This window comes from Epinephelus moara, chromosome 10 (genome assembly GCF_006386435.1).
Source record: "Epinephelus moara isolate mb chromosome 10, YSFRI_EMoa_1.0, whole genome shotgun sequence".
Lineage (NCBI taxonomy): Eukaryota > Metazoa > Chordata > Actinopteri > Perciformes > Serranidae > Epinephelus > Epinephelus moara.
In genome coordinates, this window is record NC_065515.1 from 42,435,431 (window position 1) to 42,453,856 (window position 18,426).

Genomic DNA, 18,426 nt, shown 5'->3' on the forward strand with positions numbered 1-18,426 from the left:
CCCCCCCCCCCCCCCCATTAAAGGTTTTTTTGGAGGTGTTTCTCCTTATCTGCTGCGAGGGTCCTAAGGACAGAGGGATGTTGTATGCTGTAAAGCCCTCTGAGGCAAATTGTGATTTGTGATAATGGGCTTTATAAATAAAATTGAATTGAAAATTGAAATTGAATGATAGCATAAAGAAGGACGCAGCATGGAAGAAAATAGCCAGTATGGGAAACCATTGCATGTCATAGCCTGCAACTCAGCAGGTGCTGTCATCGTACAGTCTGCATACATTAAACTTAATGTTGTATACAAGTTTATAAGATCTATGTTGTACAGTGAAGCTTGCACTAAACATTTAAGATTGCTAAAATCTCAGAGTCTGTAGGTGGCTTTAGACAAGTGCATCAATAGATGAAAATCAGCTTTTTTTTAAAGCTTTCTTTTTTCTGATATTGTCATTGTTGTAAGTCTCATTGAAAGACATAATGTATGCCATGCTAATTAAAATGCACCAAATTGAAGACAGCCACTGCAAGATAATTTGAATTCAAAAACGCAACTGAGGGAGACACTTCAGATTTGAATATACAGCCACACAGAGTGAGTGGAAGAGAAGGAGAGAGGGAGAGGGAGAGAGTTGATTATTAGAAGGTGTGTGTTTAATGAAGATAGATGTTGGTGTAAACACAAGTTGCTGAGGCCCCGCAGTGCTATCACGTTGGAGGGGGAAACCACATTATTAATAATTATGCATGTTAATATTGATGATTAAGTGGTTGATATTAATGGTTACTTCTCTAATTAGCATCAGTAGACGCAATATGCTGCTGATTAATTTTACACATGCAAATCAAGCGGTGAGTCTGCACTGATGACACTGCACTCTCTCCCTCTCTTTGACTTAGCCACAGTTACAGTGTGTGTATACTTGCACAACAACTTCTGCAATAAACAATAAAGCAAAACTAGGACTCTTGGTGAATCGAGGTATGACACAGCGCTAAAGTGAAACTGCAAACTTTGGGCTCTGTTTTAGAATCAGGGAGATCTTATTCAAAATCACATTGGCTTTTATAATGAATAAATGACTAAAGAGCCTCCAGCCCTACAAAGTAACCCTACTCAACATTATGTCATGTTGTTCACTGCATCTGTCTGTCTTGCTAAAAAAATATGATGTAATAGCATTACATATTTATTCTCCCTGAAATTTAGCTGCTTTTAACAAACACCATATGCCACGCCAAACCCAAGACCACTGCACATTAACATCATCAGCTCATCAGACTGAGGCTAGTTGGTCAAGGGGTGTACAGATATGAATGTACAACCCTGTCTCCAAGAAATCATGTTGGTATATTGCTAATTTGATTTCATAAATACATTGTGGTGACACCATAATCACTGTCTGGATTATGTTCAGAGACAACGTTTCGTAGAGTTAACGTAACAATACATGTACCTTGCTGGATTCACAGGAAGGGGGTCAAGGTGGATGGTGGACATACAAAGTACAGGACTGTGACACCAGAATCCCAGGTTTGTGTCCAGACTCCTGTCGTAGGTTATGCTTAGGTAACAATAGCACTTTGGTTAAGGTTAGGGAAAATATACCAATTTGGGTTAAATGTTTGGTCAATATAATTTTATTTTTTTTAAAAATGCTGTAATCACAAGGGTCTGATGGGTGCTTTGACAGGTCTGCTTTGATTTTTGTTATTGATTGCAACTGCACTGCAAGTTTTGTACCTGTCTCAGTGTACTTCAATTTTTTATTTTCTATTCTCTAGTTCTTTAAATGCATTGTTTTAAAAGTCCTTTTATAATGTGTTTCTTTTGCACCTTGTCTAGATGCTTTTGATGTTTTATATGGAGCACTTTGATTCACCTTGTTGCTGAAATGTGTTATACAAATAAACTCCCCTTGCCTTACCTATGAGTGGATCATGTATAACAAGCATGCCTACTTTGGTGGAAAACAAATGAAATGCATTTTCAGAGAACATTTTCCTGAAATGTTCAATAAAGCAGCAACCTCCGTGGCTGAAATATTAGGCCAACACAGAAGTGCCAAAAATTGCAGTTCCTTTAATGTCCACTTGAGGCTGGATCCAGAAGCCAGTCAATCCCCACAAACCCCAATGTTAAAATGCCCAACTATTGATCAAATAATGTGTTTTCCGTAATAAACGTGATGCAAATAGACATTTACAAGCAAAATTATTTAATGAATTTGTATACAAAATGTACAGAAAGGTAAAATCATCAAGTATTGAAAAAGTATTGCAATTTAATTTTGTCTTTAATGTTATTATCTTATATATATTATCTTTGCAATATGATTATCTTATATAATGTTATTACTATCCTAAAACATTCTCCAGGTCCTCTGAAACTCTGCAGGATTATTTCCACCCTGCCCAGCAGCGGTACCGTGGCGAACGGTCCCTAACTGCGGGGAGAACGGAGCAGGCCTCCCTGGAGGTCCGCCACTTTTCCCGGTCCATCTCCTCCACACTTTCACTTATTTCCTCACTGCCGACAGTGGGACTTAACGGCCGGGCTCCACCGGCTGCAAACGTAAGTGTCACGTCAGCGTAGTGTTGCGGCGTATTCATTTGGGCTCCACTGACTGCGTACGGAAGCGACACGTAGAGAAGCCAGCGGGGTTGTTTACCACCAAGCCGAGAGGCTGCATGTAGGCTGAAAGAAATGTTAAAGCATTTTCCACCTAAGTTATTACATATATTTGAGTTATCTACAAGTTTACTGTACTGTTTGTCATCTACTCGCTTTCAAATGTCCGCCACGGACATTTACACAATGTCACGAATAAACATGGGCTGATAATGGGTTATTCATTTAAAAACACATTGTGCTCGTTTAGCACACTATTTCATGTAGTTTTTATCTGCTGGAGGGTCGCGTAGGGGAGCGTAGCCGCGTAAAAAAGAGAGTTGTCGCGCGACAGACGGGGGTTGTCGCGCTGCTCCCGTTGCCGGTGGAGCCGCTGTAATTGATTAACAGGGGGGCGAGCTGCTACGGGACTTGCGCTGCAGACGTGTCGTGCCGCTGACGTGCCCGGTGGAGCCCGGCCGTTATATTCATTGTGCCGACAGTGGCTTGGAAAACCACCCATAACGCCAGGGCCTGCCCTGCCTGCGAAGCACAGCGCACCGAAATTCTCCCGTGAGCCAGAGCACTTCCGTTCACATCAGACACGCATTTCTCCACGCTGGTCGACAAGCGGTTCTGCTCCCAGCTGTTGTCTCCGTCACATTTGGGGCTGTTTTTCCATCATGGGTAACTATCCAGCTTGACACATTCGCTCGCGGCTCGCGCAGAAAATAGACCAGACGCCGAAATGATCGCTGCAGGGCCGGCGGCAGAGCTGCGCGGCGCAGCCGGTGTGGATGACACAATCGGTTAACATGGGCGCCGAAAGGAAACTGGCTTCACTTCTTGGCGCTTCGAGGCTATTCGCGGCGCTTCCGCGGGCGGTGTGGCTCTTAACCATGTCACACGGGGAAGAGGGAAGGCGGCTGGAGTTCCTCCAACATTTGCGGTTAGATTATCATATTTTTTATTGACAAAAATATAGGCTGCTTCGGCTGATTTTTTTTATGCGCACATGTGCCCCTAAATATTCTTTACAGTTCGCACACACCTATTTTTAGTCGCAAATGCGAGTGAAACGCTTGTACTGTCGAGCCCTGGACTTGTCAGTTATGTTAATTAGCATCATGGTACTGTTGAATTTCAATTGTTGTTTGAAGGGGCACTAATCAATGGTCTTATATTGACAATGGATCTTATGACTATATGTAATATGAGAAGAGTCACTCATAGTAACAAATCTGTGAGAGTTATCACCTAACTCCTCAGCTCTACAGAGCATCTTTTAACAAGTTGTTTTACAGTCTGAAAGTTTACTGTTTTGGTTCAGACTTAACCCTGTTTCCAGCAGCGGCTGTTCTATGTAAAAGATCTGTAGACACTAGACACAAGCTGTTGAACCTTCAAACATTAGGACAGCATTTATGCTGTGTAGTATTTACATTATATCTTTACATCAGCAGATGGTAAAGACCAGAACAGAACATTTGGCCAAAAAAATGATTGAGTGACTTACAGATGCTCATGGAAAAACACCTAAAGAGGAAGTGATGTCACAACTTTTGCCTCTCTTTAAGGATTCTCGCATGCTGTTTGTGAGCCAGCTAAGACTTTGATACTACCAGACACAAATGCATATTCCCTCACTGGCTTTTAAATTATTCACATAACAAAACTTTCTGTTTTCTTTTATTACAGATATTGATGACTTGTGTACAACGCAATAATACAAGTTTTTAAACCAGTTACGTCAGTGCAATGAGAATGTACGAAATGCTGACTGTTGGCTTACAAAAAAAAAAAGGACAACTTTCTATGCCAATAAACAATTCAACTAAATTCAAATGAACTGAGACAAAACTAAACAGAGCGAGAGAGAACAATAATGCTTCAGGGAGATGAAGAGAAACAAGAGGATCTTCCTCCTTCTCCTCCACCACCTCATCCTTTTTTATCCTCCATATTGTTCTATTATTTCCACCGGGGGAAAACAAATGAATACATGGCGAGTGGTGAGAGCGAGAGAGAAGAGAAGTCTGACCTTTGAGAGGATTATGGGATTTGTGTTAGAACAAAGCGAGGAGGCAATATGGCAGATGTATTCTGTAAAATAGACTATTTAGCAGTGAGACGCCTTGATTGCAAAGAGAGCAAGACAGTGGCAGACAAAAAGAAGAGGATCATTGTGTTCATGTAATGCTTTGTGAATAGCAGTTCACTGGGCTGATGCATTCATACTAGCGGAGTACAGTGTAGTTTGTCTTTTAAGTGATGTGGGAGCAAGGGGATGCCATATGATGGATGGCACATTTATTGTTGTACTTATCAATATTATACTGGTTGTCCATGGGGGTTCTCCCTCTTGACAGTTTTGAATGAAACATTTGGATCAGATCCACATTGTAAGCATTGGTGTGGTTAATTATCACTCTCATTTTGTGTTTTAAAGAGAAAGTTTTAATGTCCTATGACAATTTATTGTTGTATTTATTGTGCGTTTGAGATTTCTGATAGATTCCAGTGAAAAAACTGTCAAATTAGGAGATACTGAATGACACACTCAGAGTCAAATCCCAGACAGAAGGATGATATACAGACATAAGTGAACAAGGTGAGAGAGGCAATGTTTTAATGATGACATCAGTAAATGTCAGTTATTCTTCATCCTCCGCTCACCATCTGCTGTACAAAAAAAAACAAAAAACAAATCATCTCCCACTCTTTCCCAACACATACACTGCATGCAAACACCAACGCATGTGACAACACAAAAAACACACTGATTTTGGATAGAAGTGGTTTGAGTGCCACAGCATTAACCAACGATTTGGCACTGTAAAGGTTAAAAAACCTGACATATCCCATTAACTTGATCTTGACTGCAACACTGTGGATTACTTGTAGCAACTCTGAGCATTGTCTTGCAAACAAATTGTTAACATTCTGCCCCAAGAGCATGAGTCTTATATCTGGGGGCCATAGTAGGAGGGCAACTTAAAAACCATCAGCAGAGAACCCCCCCCCCCCCCCCCCCCAAAAAAAACAAAAAAAAAAAACAGCTGTCAGTCCTCAAGATCAACCATTACACTAAGAAAAACAGTGTTTGGTGTCTGGTGTGATGAAGTAAATCAGCGTGCTGTTTCAGACCGATCATTACAAACCTCAGACAAGAACATCAATGCTGGATGATTCTGCAAAACCCTGAATTACATTCATCACATTCAGCATTCTTTCTCTTTATATTCTCACCTACAGTATGGTTAAGGTTCATTTCAGACACAGAGAGTATGGCTTATCAATACCTCATATTTAATAAAAGCCACATATTGACCAAACTAATATCAGTCTAACCCCTAAACACATTCATACACCATTTATCACTTTTACACTCTTACACACACTCATGCTGTTCCCTCCTCCCTCCCTCCCTGGTTGCCTGGTCTCTCAGCAAGACACTCCTTTCTGACCTCTAAAAATATGGCGACGGCAGATTTGTGGCTCGTGCTGATAACCAATCAGATGGCTCATGTCGTGCAGGGCGGACGACCCCCGTCGACTCTTAAATCACATTTTCTCTTCATCGTTCTTTCCCTAGGTCTCTCTGTCTTCTTTATTGCTTGTTGGCGATGGTTTTATTTGGTGGCGGCAGATAGTATGGTGAGTTCCTCAGTGGGCTGCAGAGAGGCTGACAGCCTGAGAGTCTTAACGGATCGAAACCAGGTTTACTTGGAAATGCATCAGACCAGTGAATAGAAGTTATCTGTGTGGAAAATAAACTTTTAAAAACATCATCACAGAGATAGACAGTTGTTCAGAGACTGGACTAATCCACTCCCCTACATATGTAGTTTGCAGTGGTCAGAGGTGTTACACACCACATACTTTGATCCTTCTGCTACATGTGTCCATCTGCTGTACTAGCCCCACAGCACTCACAGAGGCGAGCACACACTCACACAAACACATACACTCAAACATTCATTCACACACAAGCACAGGTCAACGCTTTAATCAATAATACTGTCACAGGGGGTTCTGTATACACACACAAATAACTACACATACAGTGTGTAGTGAGGTGCCTGTAATAGCTCAGTGTGGAGAGATGTAATCTCATTTTGTTTCCTAACCCATCTCTCCATCTGCCCCCTGCTCCCCTGCCCAGCCAATCAGCTTCTATCCATCCTCTGGCCAATCAGCTGGCCCCTTTGACCCTTGCTAGGCCAACAGTTGCGTTAGTACAGGACTGTAAGTGAGATACAACCACAATGCTGAAGTAAATCCTACTCTTCCCAGGAAGAGAACTTTGTGACAATCAAGTTCATCATCCAACCAAATACAATTGTATTGATATAGTAGTCAGCCTATATTTCATACCTTACTTGTATTTAAAGTTTAGATTGAGATGTGCACAGGTTAGGGGAGCCAGGGTTGTCAACTGAGCTTATGATCAATTTAACTGATCTAAAGCCTCGGCGACTGAAATAAATGTATTCAAAAGTGTGAAAATAATCTGTGTTTGAACTTCTCACCGCTGTGCAGCCTCTGGGGGTTGTGGATGGGCTGTGATGTAAGTTTTATATTAAGCATTGAAATTCTGACATTATCTAGTATACAGTATGGACCTCGTGACAACGGGTAGGTTGAAAAATCTAGTTACCGGTTACATGAATTCAAGATTATAAAGTGATAGGACTGGCAACCACTTCCAGGTACTCTACCTCTCACCCAATGCAAGCCAAACAAGACAAGTCAGTATAGAGAACATGAATGGGGTCGGAGGCATCCCAGTGTCCCATATTGATCAACATGTCTCATACTGAGCCATGTCCCCGCTATTCAATTTAATTCAATTCAGACTTCATTTCAGAGGGTCCATAGCAAAAAATAGGACATACAAGACATACATTATTGTATGATTAATCATAATGAGGGCTTGATGGATTTTTTACAGACAAAATATAACATAAACGATGTCATTATTGCAACCTTGTAAATCTTGTAAGTTGCACAACACATTTGTTCCACTGTGGATTAGACAGAGCGGGACGGAAGCAGACAAAATGCATGCAAAGGAAATAAAGGTGTAATGAAAAGCAACAAGAGAGACAAAAGGGAGCGAGAGATAAAACAAGGACTGACTTAGTCTGAAAGCTCAAACTGACTCTAATGAGTGGATGATGTCAATACAAACTGTAGAAAGATTGTAACTGCAGCAACTCAGTGTTTAATGTTTGTTTAATAAATTTAGATTGTCCTAGTAGATTTGATGGTTACTTAGCCAGATGTATGAGTTGTCAGACCTTTCAGGGCAAATTACAGAATTTAGGTAAGTAGACGCAGAAGGAAAACAAAGATCAGAAGTGACTGTAACACTTGCAGTTTAATGTGCATTCTGTACTGTAGTTAGTATATTTCAGATTAGTAGAATTAGTAGTATTTTTAGTAGAAAATGTTTTCTTCAGTTAGTACATTTGGTGTTAGTATTTTTAGTATTTAGGTTATTTCATAGTTTGAGAGAGAAGAGGAGGACAAAGAAGTAGAAAGGGATAGGGATGGGAGTCATTTGTTAATTCAGAAAAGGGAAAAGGAGCATGCACATGCAAGACTGTCGTGCTGCCACTGGTTTCATTTGACCACTCTGGCATCACAGAACCTTTTGTGTCTTTATTAGGATATTAGAATTATTACAGCATATCCTTTTGCCCAGCTTGGTTTAATATTGATATAATTTAGCATTTGTATTTATTGTTCAACCATGACAACTGTCTTTGTCCAACTTTCACCAAGTGGTTTTAATGACTTCAACTTAAAAATATCTTGAAGTCACTATGTATGAAATTTAAAATTTTATAGACTGGGCTCTGGGTAGATTTATGGTAAATTGTCTGTACAAAGCCTTGGAGATTTTGGAGTCATATCATCCATGTGCTCTATTGAGTTTTGGTAATGCTAACGACAGGTCGTGATCTGTAAAGCATGAGAGTTTATTCTCAACCCTGGACAGTAGTTTGGCAAACAATTACAACTTGAGGTCCAATTAATATTTTCTTCTTTGTCTTTGAGATTCATCTGTTGACATGCAAGCTTGGGAGCTGTTATGATGTCATCCATAAAACGTTTTTAAAAAGGACTTCTCTTCCACGTTGGCTTGCCAACAGACTGGTGGGCATTAGGTAAGGATTTTTTAAACTACTAATTTGTACTCAAATTACAAATTGTTGCTCACATACTCTGCATGTGCATGCCCTGCAGCCCGTGGGTTTGGGGTACTGGCACCTTTTCATTCCAATTCAAGGAACAACAATGCAACAAATGGCTGAATGAAACCAGCAACAATTACATTTGCAAGGATTTATTGATTTTCGGAATCATCCTTTTAAAAATGATGTACTGGAACCAGACAGTGGCCTTGACCATGTAAAACACATAATACATGAAACATGCATATCATTGTGTGCATATTGATGGGTTGGTGGCAAGTGGCTAAAGCTGTGGTTGCAGACGCCTGGCGCTGTAGCGCGTGCACAGATGGTCATCTGTTGTCCGGTCTTCGCCAGATTAATCCGATCCCTGACGCATCAGCAGAGCTGCTGTAAACCTCACCTCGCCAACCACCCTGTTGCCAGATCACCATTAGCATAGCATAGCTTCCATTGGCATTGCAGTCCACTCTCTGAATAAATCATTATGCCAATGCCACTGAGCCAAATGAGCAGGACACAAACAAAACGAGCAATGGCAGACCGAGAGAAACACACAATGGCCAGGAGACTACTACGCCATAATGCCAGGACGATGCCAAAAAAGCAAAGAGGGGTTTCCAAATGGTGGATACAGTCCTGGTGGTTTTAGCTACAAGATAACAACTCTTAGTGTGACTGACTTGGTCCAACTGATTAATGTTTTACACATTTGTAATGAGGCTGTTATTAGCTGCTATCTTAGCCAAACTTTAGCTGCCACTAGATATGTTGAAATAGCGTTACAAACCTAGAGTATTGAAGATTATCACAATGACAAATTGATATTCTCACCAAGGCTGAAATGGAAAACTGACTGATGATAACATACACTGTGTAGTGGAACTCTAAAGCCAAATAAAAGCTCTTATACTAACCATTCAGTTTAAAGAGAAAAAAAATCTGTAATCAAATTATCAAATCAAATATGGAACATACTGACTGAACCAGACCGCATGCTAATCAAATGTCAAATCTAGGCCAATTTCACAATAAATCTGATGGAAAGCTATGGTCTCTGATCATGTTATCTCTTTCTCTCTCTGTTTGGTCCTGTATATTCCACTTCAACATCTTGAAATAAAACAACTCCTATGTGGGTACTTTAAATATCTTGAACTCTTTCTATTCAGTAATAGCAGGATTTTGGCATAACAGGACAATAAAAGTGGGAAATATTGCAGAAAATATTACAGCATGTCTCAATGCAGCATGTCCACTGATCAAAGCTCCCCTGCCCTAAAATAGCTGAGGAAATTTTTGAGCTTGACTTGGCTAACTTACAGGAGAGAGCATCCAAGCAGCATGGAAAAGTTTTGCTGATGATACATTTAAACGCACGCACGCACGCACGCACGCACGCACGCACGCACGCACGCAAGCAAGCACGGGTTGTATTTTTTTGCAATGAAAATGCAAGGCAAAGTGAAACTTGCCAAAATAGTTGTGATTATGGAGCCTTCCATCCATTATGAGCCTTCAGTGTTTCTAATTCTGTCCCACAGAATTAGAATCTAATTGTTACGGTGGGGGGATTGGGGGCTGCAACAGCTGATCCCTAACAATCAGCTGTTGCTGTCATTGACACAGCGCTGAAGGACTTCATGAGCTGCTGTTGTCCTGCTCTCTCTGCCCGGTTAGCACAAGCTAACACAGCACATTGTGATCTCATCACTGGTCTTATTCTACTGCTCGGGCAAAAGCCCTGCAGCAACTAATCATTTATTTCACTCCAACACTATAATGGCTTGAGTCCGTCGTTAAAACTGTTATTAACCTTTGGGTAACATTAACTGTGTGATGCTAACAGTTAGCCCTGACACTGTGTGTGTTTGTGCCAGGCACAGAGCTCCGGTCCCGCCTCACAATAAATAATAATCTGGTGTCTTTATTGCAGAAAATGATTAAGTTGGAAGTGATTCTGATTCCTTCATTTCCTTCATCCATTATAGAGGGTAACAGAGACCGCAATCTGTCCTGGTGAATTCCTTGTGTCTTTACAGTATCTTCACAACTGCAGGCTGGAGTATTTACATCTTGTAAGCATACGCACAACTTTGACAAAAGTCTGTATTCATCAGGTGAAAAGAAAGCTGATCTCAACAAGAAGAGAAAGTGCTAATACGAATCCCGATGTTTGCTGGGAAAGTAATCATTAGCCACTAATAAAGACTCGAGTGAAGCATTTTGTTTAAGGGTTAGATGCAGTCCATGAGTTTCTGAGTGAGCTGTGTTAGGGCTACTAGCAAGGAAGGATGCAGAGAAGGAGGGAAGGGGAGAGGAGAGATGGCACAGAGGCACAGAAAGAGTAATGAACCCGAATCATCGGGGTATTTGTTTCAGGGAGAAAGAAATTAATAAGCATGAAAATAATAGTCCTCAACACTTAGCCAGCAGGACAAAAACTAACGTGGAAGAGAAAGCCCAATTAATGTGGAAGGAGGAAAGGAAAGACGATATATGAAAGGGAGAAAGGGAGAGTAATATTTGGGAAGGGTAAACATTGGGGATAATGCCTGTGTGAGAGGAAATGTTCCTCAAGCAAACACATGCAGTCCTAATTTGGATACAATTAAAGCCATGCTAGCTGGATCTGATGTATGTGTGCTTCAGAGGGTGCACCACATGCTGAAAAAGTACAAGTATGCATGCTGTGAGTTTCCTCAGCATTTGGACCATCATTGGACATTAAATCACTCCTCGAACACCCACAATGATAATGAAAAAAGCTAATATTTGGTTGAGCCTTTGTTTGGATTTTTTTTTTTAAAATGGCTCCTCCTTCATCTGGTTGTTCTATCATTTTAACTAATCTAAAAGTACATAAACAGGAACTCTTTATAGGCAATTTATTCATTAATTATTAAGTAATTAGCATATTAATCCAATTACATCAACTCTGAGACACCTACACTTGCATCTTGTTTCCTGCCTCCGTCTGCTTGCTGGTCCTTTTTCCTGCACGTTTTTTTTTTCCCCAAGCCAGGACTCTTTAGATGTGATCGTAGTGCTGAAAGCCGGGCAGAGTTAGAGAAGCAGTGCCGGGCAGAGAAATGGATATTTTACTGGCCAGGTATATCTTAAAACAATCAGAGGCTTGATGAATTGGCTGAATGGCTGATGTATGGCTGGAATGGAAGGGGTATTTGGAGAAGGTTTGAGTCAGGGAAATGCACCTCATCAATCAGCATGATTAAAGGTTTTGGCTGGGCCCAAACAAACTCAACACTGTAAGGGCCTGGCCTTAAAGGCACAGTCCGCTGTTTGGAGGTACAAATAAGCTCTGTGAATGTATTGGTTTTCACGTTTGTCAGAGCACAACTACGGTGCATGTTGGCGCAGTGTTCTTGTTTGGATCTCATAGATATTAAACTGCCAACAACTCACAGCGATCACTGTTATGATATATTCATCAGGGACATAGTGGAGGATAACACAGTGTTAAGGGCAAGACAGACCTCTACATGATAATATAATGACACTGCCTTCTAGCATCCCTCAGAGTAGCATCATTTCTCACTTGTCTGAATATATAAATAGTCTATTTGCATGATATAGTACTTAGTTCCTTAAGTAGTTCAAGTGTTAAGTAAAACAAAACCCACCAAACAGCAGAATGTCCCATTATAACCCAAGGAGGAGTGAGAAAACAGTAACAATAAATACCTGCCACCCTTAATAATGACTCTCTGACAGCGCTATACCATGTGTTCCATTAACACTCCATCTGCACCCTGGATAAACTCCTAATTCATTAAACACACACGTTCATACACACCAGTGGACACACACTGACAGTAGCATACTATATACGTACCCCATGGCCAAATCCATTGTAGCCAAGGCCCTTAAACGATAAATACAGCTTTGCGTCAGCAGCTCTGCATATTTAAAGCCACTAATGGCTTCCTGCAAAGCGCTCGCTCTCACAGACAAACACACACTAAGCCAAGGAGAAAAATCACTGGTGCGAGAGTAGGGAGTTCTGTCAGCGGAGCAGCATCTCCAAGCGAACAGGTGCTGCAATGGCTGGCTGGGTAAGGTCAACTGCACACTTTAACCAACGGAGGCTAACTGGCTGGCTGGAGAACATAATTATGAGTCTGGGAGACACTTGAAAGTTATTAATGAAGGAATGTGTTAGCAGGCTATACACTGTTTCTAGTCTTTTAGCCAAGGATGTTAAAATGTCTTTTTGTAATGTGTAGTACCTCGTGGTTCCCGGTGGATGCGATTCACCTGATCCTTTCATTGTCATGCATAGTCAGTCATGGTCTGCCCCTGGAGACTTTTCAAAAACATGGCACCTGCCTGGGGTGGGATCGGGGCAATTGGAAGGGTTTTCCAAACCCAAGGTCATTTTCCAAAGGAATTCTGTATGTTTAGTTGTTGAGTGTGAAAGTAGTTATCAAACTGTGAGTCCAGCAAACCACTCTTGGGTCCACTACAAAATGTGATGTGGGGTGAGCGTCAGGTGAGCTCTGATGAGGTCCCACGAAGTGCACCTCAAATGTAGAAGTCAACCATTTCATGGACTAATTAACTGAGCAACATGATTGGTCAACATGACATAAAGGCTGCAGTATCAGGTATAATACTGAACTTCATTCGTTGATCCATTTATGTAGCTAATGGGACAAAAACAGTTTGCACATGGTGGCTCTTTCTAAAAGTCTGTTCAGGCTTTATTAGCTGTATGAGCACAAAGGTGTGCTCTGAGACCACTGCACTTAACATTCATCCAATTTAAGACTGCATTGTAATGGCCCTCACCAAATATTATGGACTTTGATTGAAGGTGCTGTTTGATTACGACTAGGGTTGGGACTCGTTAGGATTTTAACGATTCCGATTCCTTACCGATTCCTTCTTAACGGTCCGATTCCTTACTGATTCCTCTTACCGATTCCTACATTATATTCATTATACTTGCTATACTTAAACAAGTATATAATAAACACAAATGCAATCATACAAATACAAAAACTTTATTCTAACTGTTGCATAGTACAATTAGATGGAAATACACATTTGTGTGTGGTGTGTATTTCAGATTTAGAGCTTGTATCATCTCCCTGAGAATATATAACAACAAAAAGTGATTCTCTGATTTCTACAGAAACACTATTACCTCAAATTAACCACAGCAATGTAATAAAAAATACTTACATGCATTCAGTTCCAAAAAAGAACCGGATCCGGATCCCAACCCTAATTATGGCACACCACACATCCAAGCATGACTACTTAAATGTTTTTCACTTGCAAGTTCACGAAGGTGAGATCATCAACACACATCACACAATTATTTCAAAGTTCGGTTTCTTGTATGTGAAAATAAATCACAGTTAAAAAAAACAGCCTCCGAACAGATTGAATAAAGAAGAACCTTGAAATGAACTTCAGTAGGTGAACCCAGAGGTGGGACCAAGTTATGGTTTTGCAAGTCACAAGTAACTCTCAAGTCTTTGCACTCAAGTCCCAAGTCAAGATGGACAAGTCCAGCAGATGAGCAGATCAGCAGGTCGATCCCAAGCTCCTCTATGTCGAAGTATATTTGGGCAAACCCAAATTGCTCCAAACGGCTGTGCGGTCGGTGTGTGACTCCAACTGGCGCTCAGTAAAGGAACAGTAGTTCCTAACAGTTATCTCCTGTAACTTGATTGGATGCTGTCAGATTAGTTTAAACAAAGTGGATTTGGAGAATTATGTGTTGACTCGCTGGAAATGAATAGTGTTGACAATGGCTGATTCAGGTAATGAAGGGAAATTAATTGATTTGTAGCACACATTTAAAAACCATAGTTTTTAATATAGGGCTTGCGGTAGGGTATCAAGTATTTTCAAGTCAAAAGCCTAGAGTTCAAGTAAAGTCAGAAGTCATGGAGTTAAGAGTCCAAGTCCAGTCCATCCATCCATCCATCCATTCATCCATTTACATTCACTTATCCAGGGCTGGGTCGCGGGGGCAGCAGGCTCAGCCAAGCACCCCAGACATCCCTCTCCCCAGCAATGCTTTCCAGCTCCTCCTGGGGGACCCGTAGGCGAGATATGTAATCCCTCCAGCGTGTTCTGGGTCTACCCCGGGGCCTCCTACCAATGGGACGTGCCTGGGACACCTCCAGCGGGAGATGCCCAGGAGGTATCCTAGTCAGATGCCACGATGGACCGGCGCAGCGCCCCATCACTGCAGAAACCGCACCAACCCGCCAATCCATCTCACGCTCCATTCTACCCTCACTTGTGAACAAGTCAAGTATTTTTTAAACTGTATTAAGTTACGGTTAAAGTAAAGAAATTTGTGACTTGAGTCTGACTTGAGTTCAAGTCATTTGACTGAAGTTCACACCTATAGCTAGACCAAGAGTGAAAGTGTTGTGGTATATTCATATGGTTCTAGCATGATTTCACATACTTTGACAATTAATCACAATATCACAAAATAAATACCTTGACAATGTTAAAAAAAAAATAATAATAATAATAATAACATATGTTTTATCTCACTCAACACTTGACTTAATGGCTTGAGATGGGTATTTTTGGCAGTGGAGCAACTTACTGAACTCACTTACATACTTAGTACAAACTGGATGACTGACTGGAAAGCCCAGCAGTTATGAGTCTTAGACCTCCTGGAGCAGAGCACACACTCTCTCAGTGTCACTCACTCACACATACACATGTTTAGTGAGGTAAAGCCGTATGCTTTTGTCCATTGCCAGGGGGGTAAACACAAACACATAGAGTCTAATCTGAGAGCAAACAGCAGCGCCTCATGTTAACCAGCAGGGATACAGTTTCCCTCAACACCATGAGGCCTGCAGCAGTTAAGAGCTCACACATAGAAAACAGAGTGAGAGAGAGACACAAAGACCTGATTCATGGTACTGGGGATCCTGGCACATCCAAAATAAAGAAATAAATAAGAGTAAGAACATGTGATTGATTGATCTGTTGATGTTTCGTTTGGTAGTATTTATCCTTTACTTTGCTTGTCTTTTCCGTCCACGTCCACATGGAAAGATGAAATTGGAGAACCGTATGCTCTAAATACCTGAAACTAAAAGTTGCCTGGTAATAGGGCTGCCATTAATATAGTTTCATTATTGAGTATTCTATCCACCATTTTATCAATTTATTGTATCAATAAAATGTGACAATGAAGAGAAACTAGGCCTTCACGATTTCCAATAGCAAAACCCAAAATATCTGAATTATTTGTGCAGTCAAACAAGTAGCCCAAAACCCAGAATACAACCGAACTTGTGTGATGCTTCTGGATGTTATCATGTAGCTATAGCAAAGGTCATGTTGTGTATAGAGAGTATTAATTGCCTCAGAGGTTGCCACTGTTGCCTCACAACAGGAAAGACCAGGATTTGAATCTCAGCCCTGAACAGATGCAGGTTGTGAGTGTACGTATTCATATTTTCACAGTTTGTGCTCTATCACCATCTGTATACAGTATATGAAACATGTGTTTATCCTGCACATTTGGACAGTCTCTTGCCCCCTCATGACTCTTAAAGGGGGATATGTGGGTATTGAAAAGAGATGAACGATTGGTAACTGCAGATGATGGACTACTTTGTTTAATATCCACTTCTGTGGTTTTGGCAGGGCTTGAAGGTTTCCGAGGGGGGTTGTCCATCCAGTCACTAGCTGACTGACAGTTATATCTCCAAGGGATGTGAACCATGAGTGCTCCGCTGGCATCTACTTAGCTTAAGTTTCTATTACCTGATTTCTATCCATCAGAAAACTTAATAACAGCATGTTTATATGCAGGGAAACATTAGGCTTATCAAAGATTATAGTATTTGCAATTTAAAAGAAGCATGTAAAAGACATCAGGGCCTAAATTAAAACTGAGAGAACACAGAAGAATGCAGACCACCTGCAGGAAACATTAATGATGTGTCATGTTCTGCTATCCACATCTAAAAAAGCCTTTATGCCCGTTCTTCACACACACACACACACACACACACACACACACACACACACACACACACACACACACAGATATATGGTATGCCTATTGAGTGAAAGGTGGATATTGCCCTATATCTTTATTCCATTTTAGTTTAATAAGATAGAAAGAAAACCCCAGAAACCAAAACAATGTGGAAATGGAATCAGCTCCTTCCATCCAAACAAATGACAGCACAATCTCATTTAGGATGGAGGCAGCGAGCCTTTGTTTCCGTCATGTGTCGCAATATATACCTGCCCTCTGGGTAAGGCTGTGACATCGATACACAGGAGAGAAGGAATTAGAAATTAGACTGATGAGAAAAGATAAGATAGATGAGGAGGAAAATGGAGACAGGAATGAAAAAAAGAAGGGGCTGAAGATCAGAGAAGACATTGCCATGATAGATTAAAGTGTAAGAAAGCAGACAGAGAGAGTAGATGCATAAAGTGCTAACTGGGCCGACCCCCAGAGTCCAAGATCCAGCTCTGCAATAGATGTTATTTACAGGGACAGCACATTATGTCCAAGCAAAACCCCTGATGTTCAGTAGCCTTGATATGAATATGAGGTCTGTCACTACAAAATTCTGTACATCATCAAATTGAAAGCTGAGCTATTACATCACATTTGTATGTCCTTAATATCCTAAACATCTTCAATATAAAATGGGTTGGTAGCATTATGTCTGCAACAGACAGAGGTTAAGCATACTTGGCCTTTGCCCTTACAAATATTACTCCATGACAAAGGAGGAGGACAAATCATGACTAAAAACCTCAAACATTCAAATCCAGTTGGATCTGAACTTTGAACTGTCCAGCAACGCAGTAAAAGCAGATATCAGCTCTAACAACCAATTTGAACCAGTTTTTAACCACAGCAAAGACCGGCAGAACCAATGCATCATACTAAACAAAGCTCTCTGGATTATCACCAGCAGCAGCACATGGAATCACCAAGACGCAAGGAAAAAAGCAGTCAGGAAATAGTTTTAAAATACTAGTGTTTGTACTCAGGCTAGGTTAAACGCCAGAATGTTACCAGCAACACCAAAAGAGATTGATGTAAAGAAAGAAAGAAAGAATGAAAGAACGAAAGAAAGAAAGAAAGAAAGAAGCTCAGAGATTCAATTCCAAGTTTCAGCCTTTATGCTAGGCTAGTCATTGTAAAATATCAGCAGCAGCACATATAATCATCAAAAGAGACTGATGCAAAGAAAAAGAAAGAAAGGAAGAAAGAAAGAAAGAAAGAAAGAAAGAAAGAGTTGAAAAATGAAATTCCTAGTTATAGCTCAAACTCACCAATAACGGAAAGAAAAGAAAACTACAAAAGAAAGGATAGAACATGAGAACAGTAGTTGTCCATCACACAGCAGAGCAGGATTCTTACCTAGGACGCCCAGCCGGTAGTTGACAGTTATGACAATCACATTTCCATAGCTGGCCAGGATGCTGCCGTCAAACATATTCCCAGTTCCTTCCATATAGGAGCCCCCATGGATGAAAACCATTACCGGCTTGGGGCTTCCACTCTCCCTAATGTCTGGAGGAAGGGGGAAGAAGAGGAGGAAGAGGAGGAGGTGGAGAAGGCAGAGGGACTGAT

The 18,426-nt window shown here is 41.0% G+C and overlaps 1 protein-coding gene across 1 annotated transcript in view; it reads right to left on the bottom strand.

The window, feature by feature from the left end:
* nlgn1 (neuroligin 1) overlaps positions 1-18,426 on the bottom strand; it is a 515,333-nt gene that overhangs the window by 258,340 nt on the left and 238,567 nt on the right. The window contains exon 5 of the mRNA XM_050054180.1: positions 18,214-18,366. Within this exon, the coding sequence (XP_049910137.1) occupies positions 18,214-18,366 (153 nt within the window). The remainder of the gene's footprint in view (positions 1-18,213; positions 18,367-18,426) is intronic.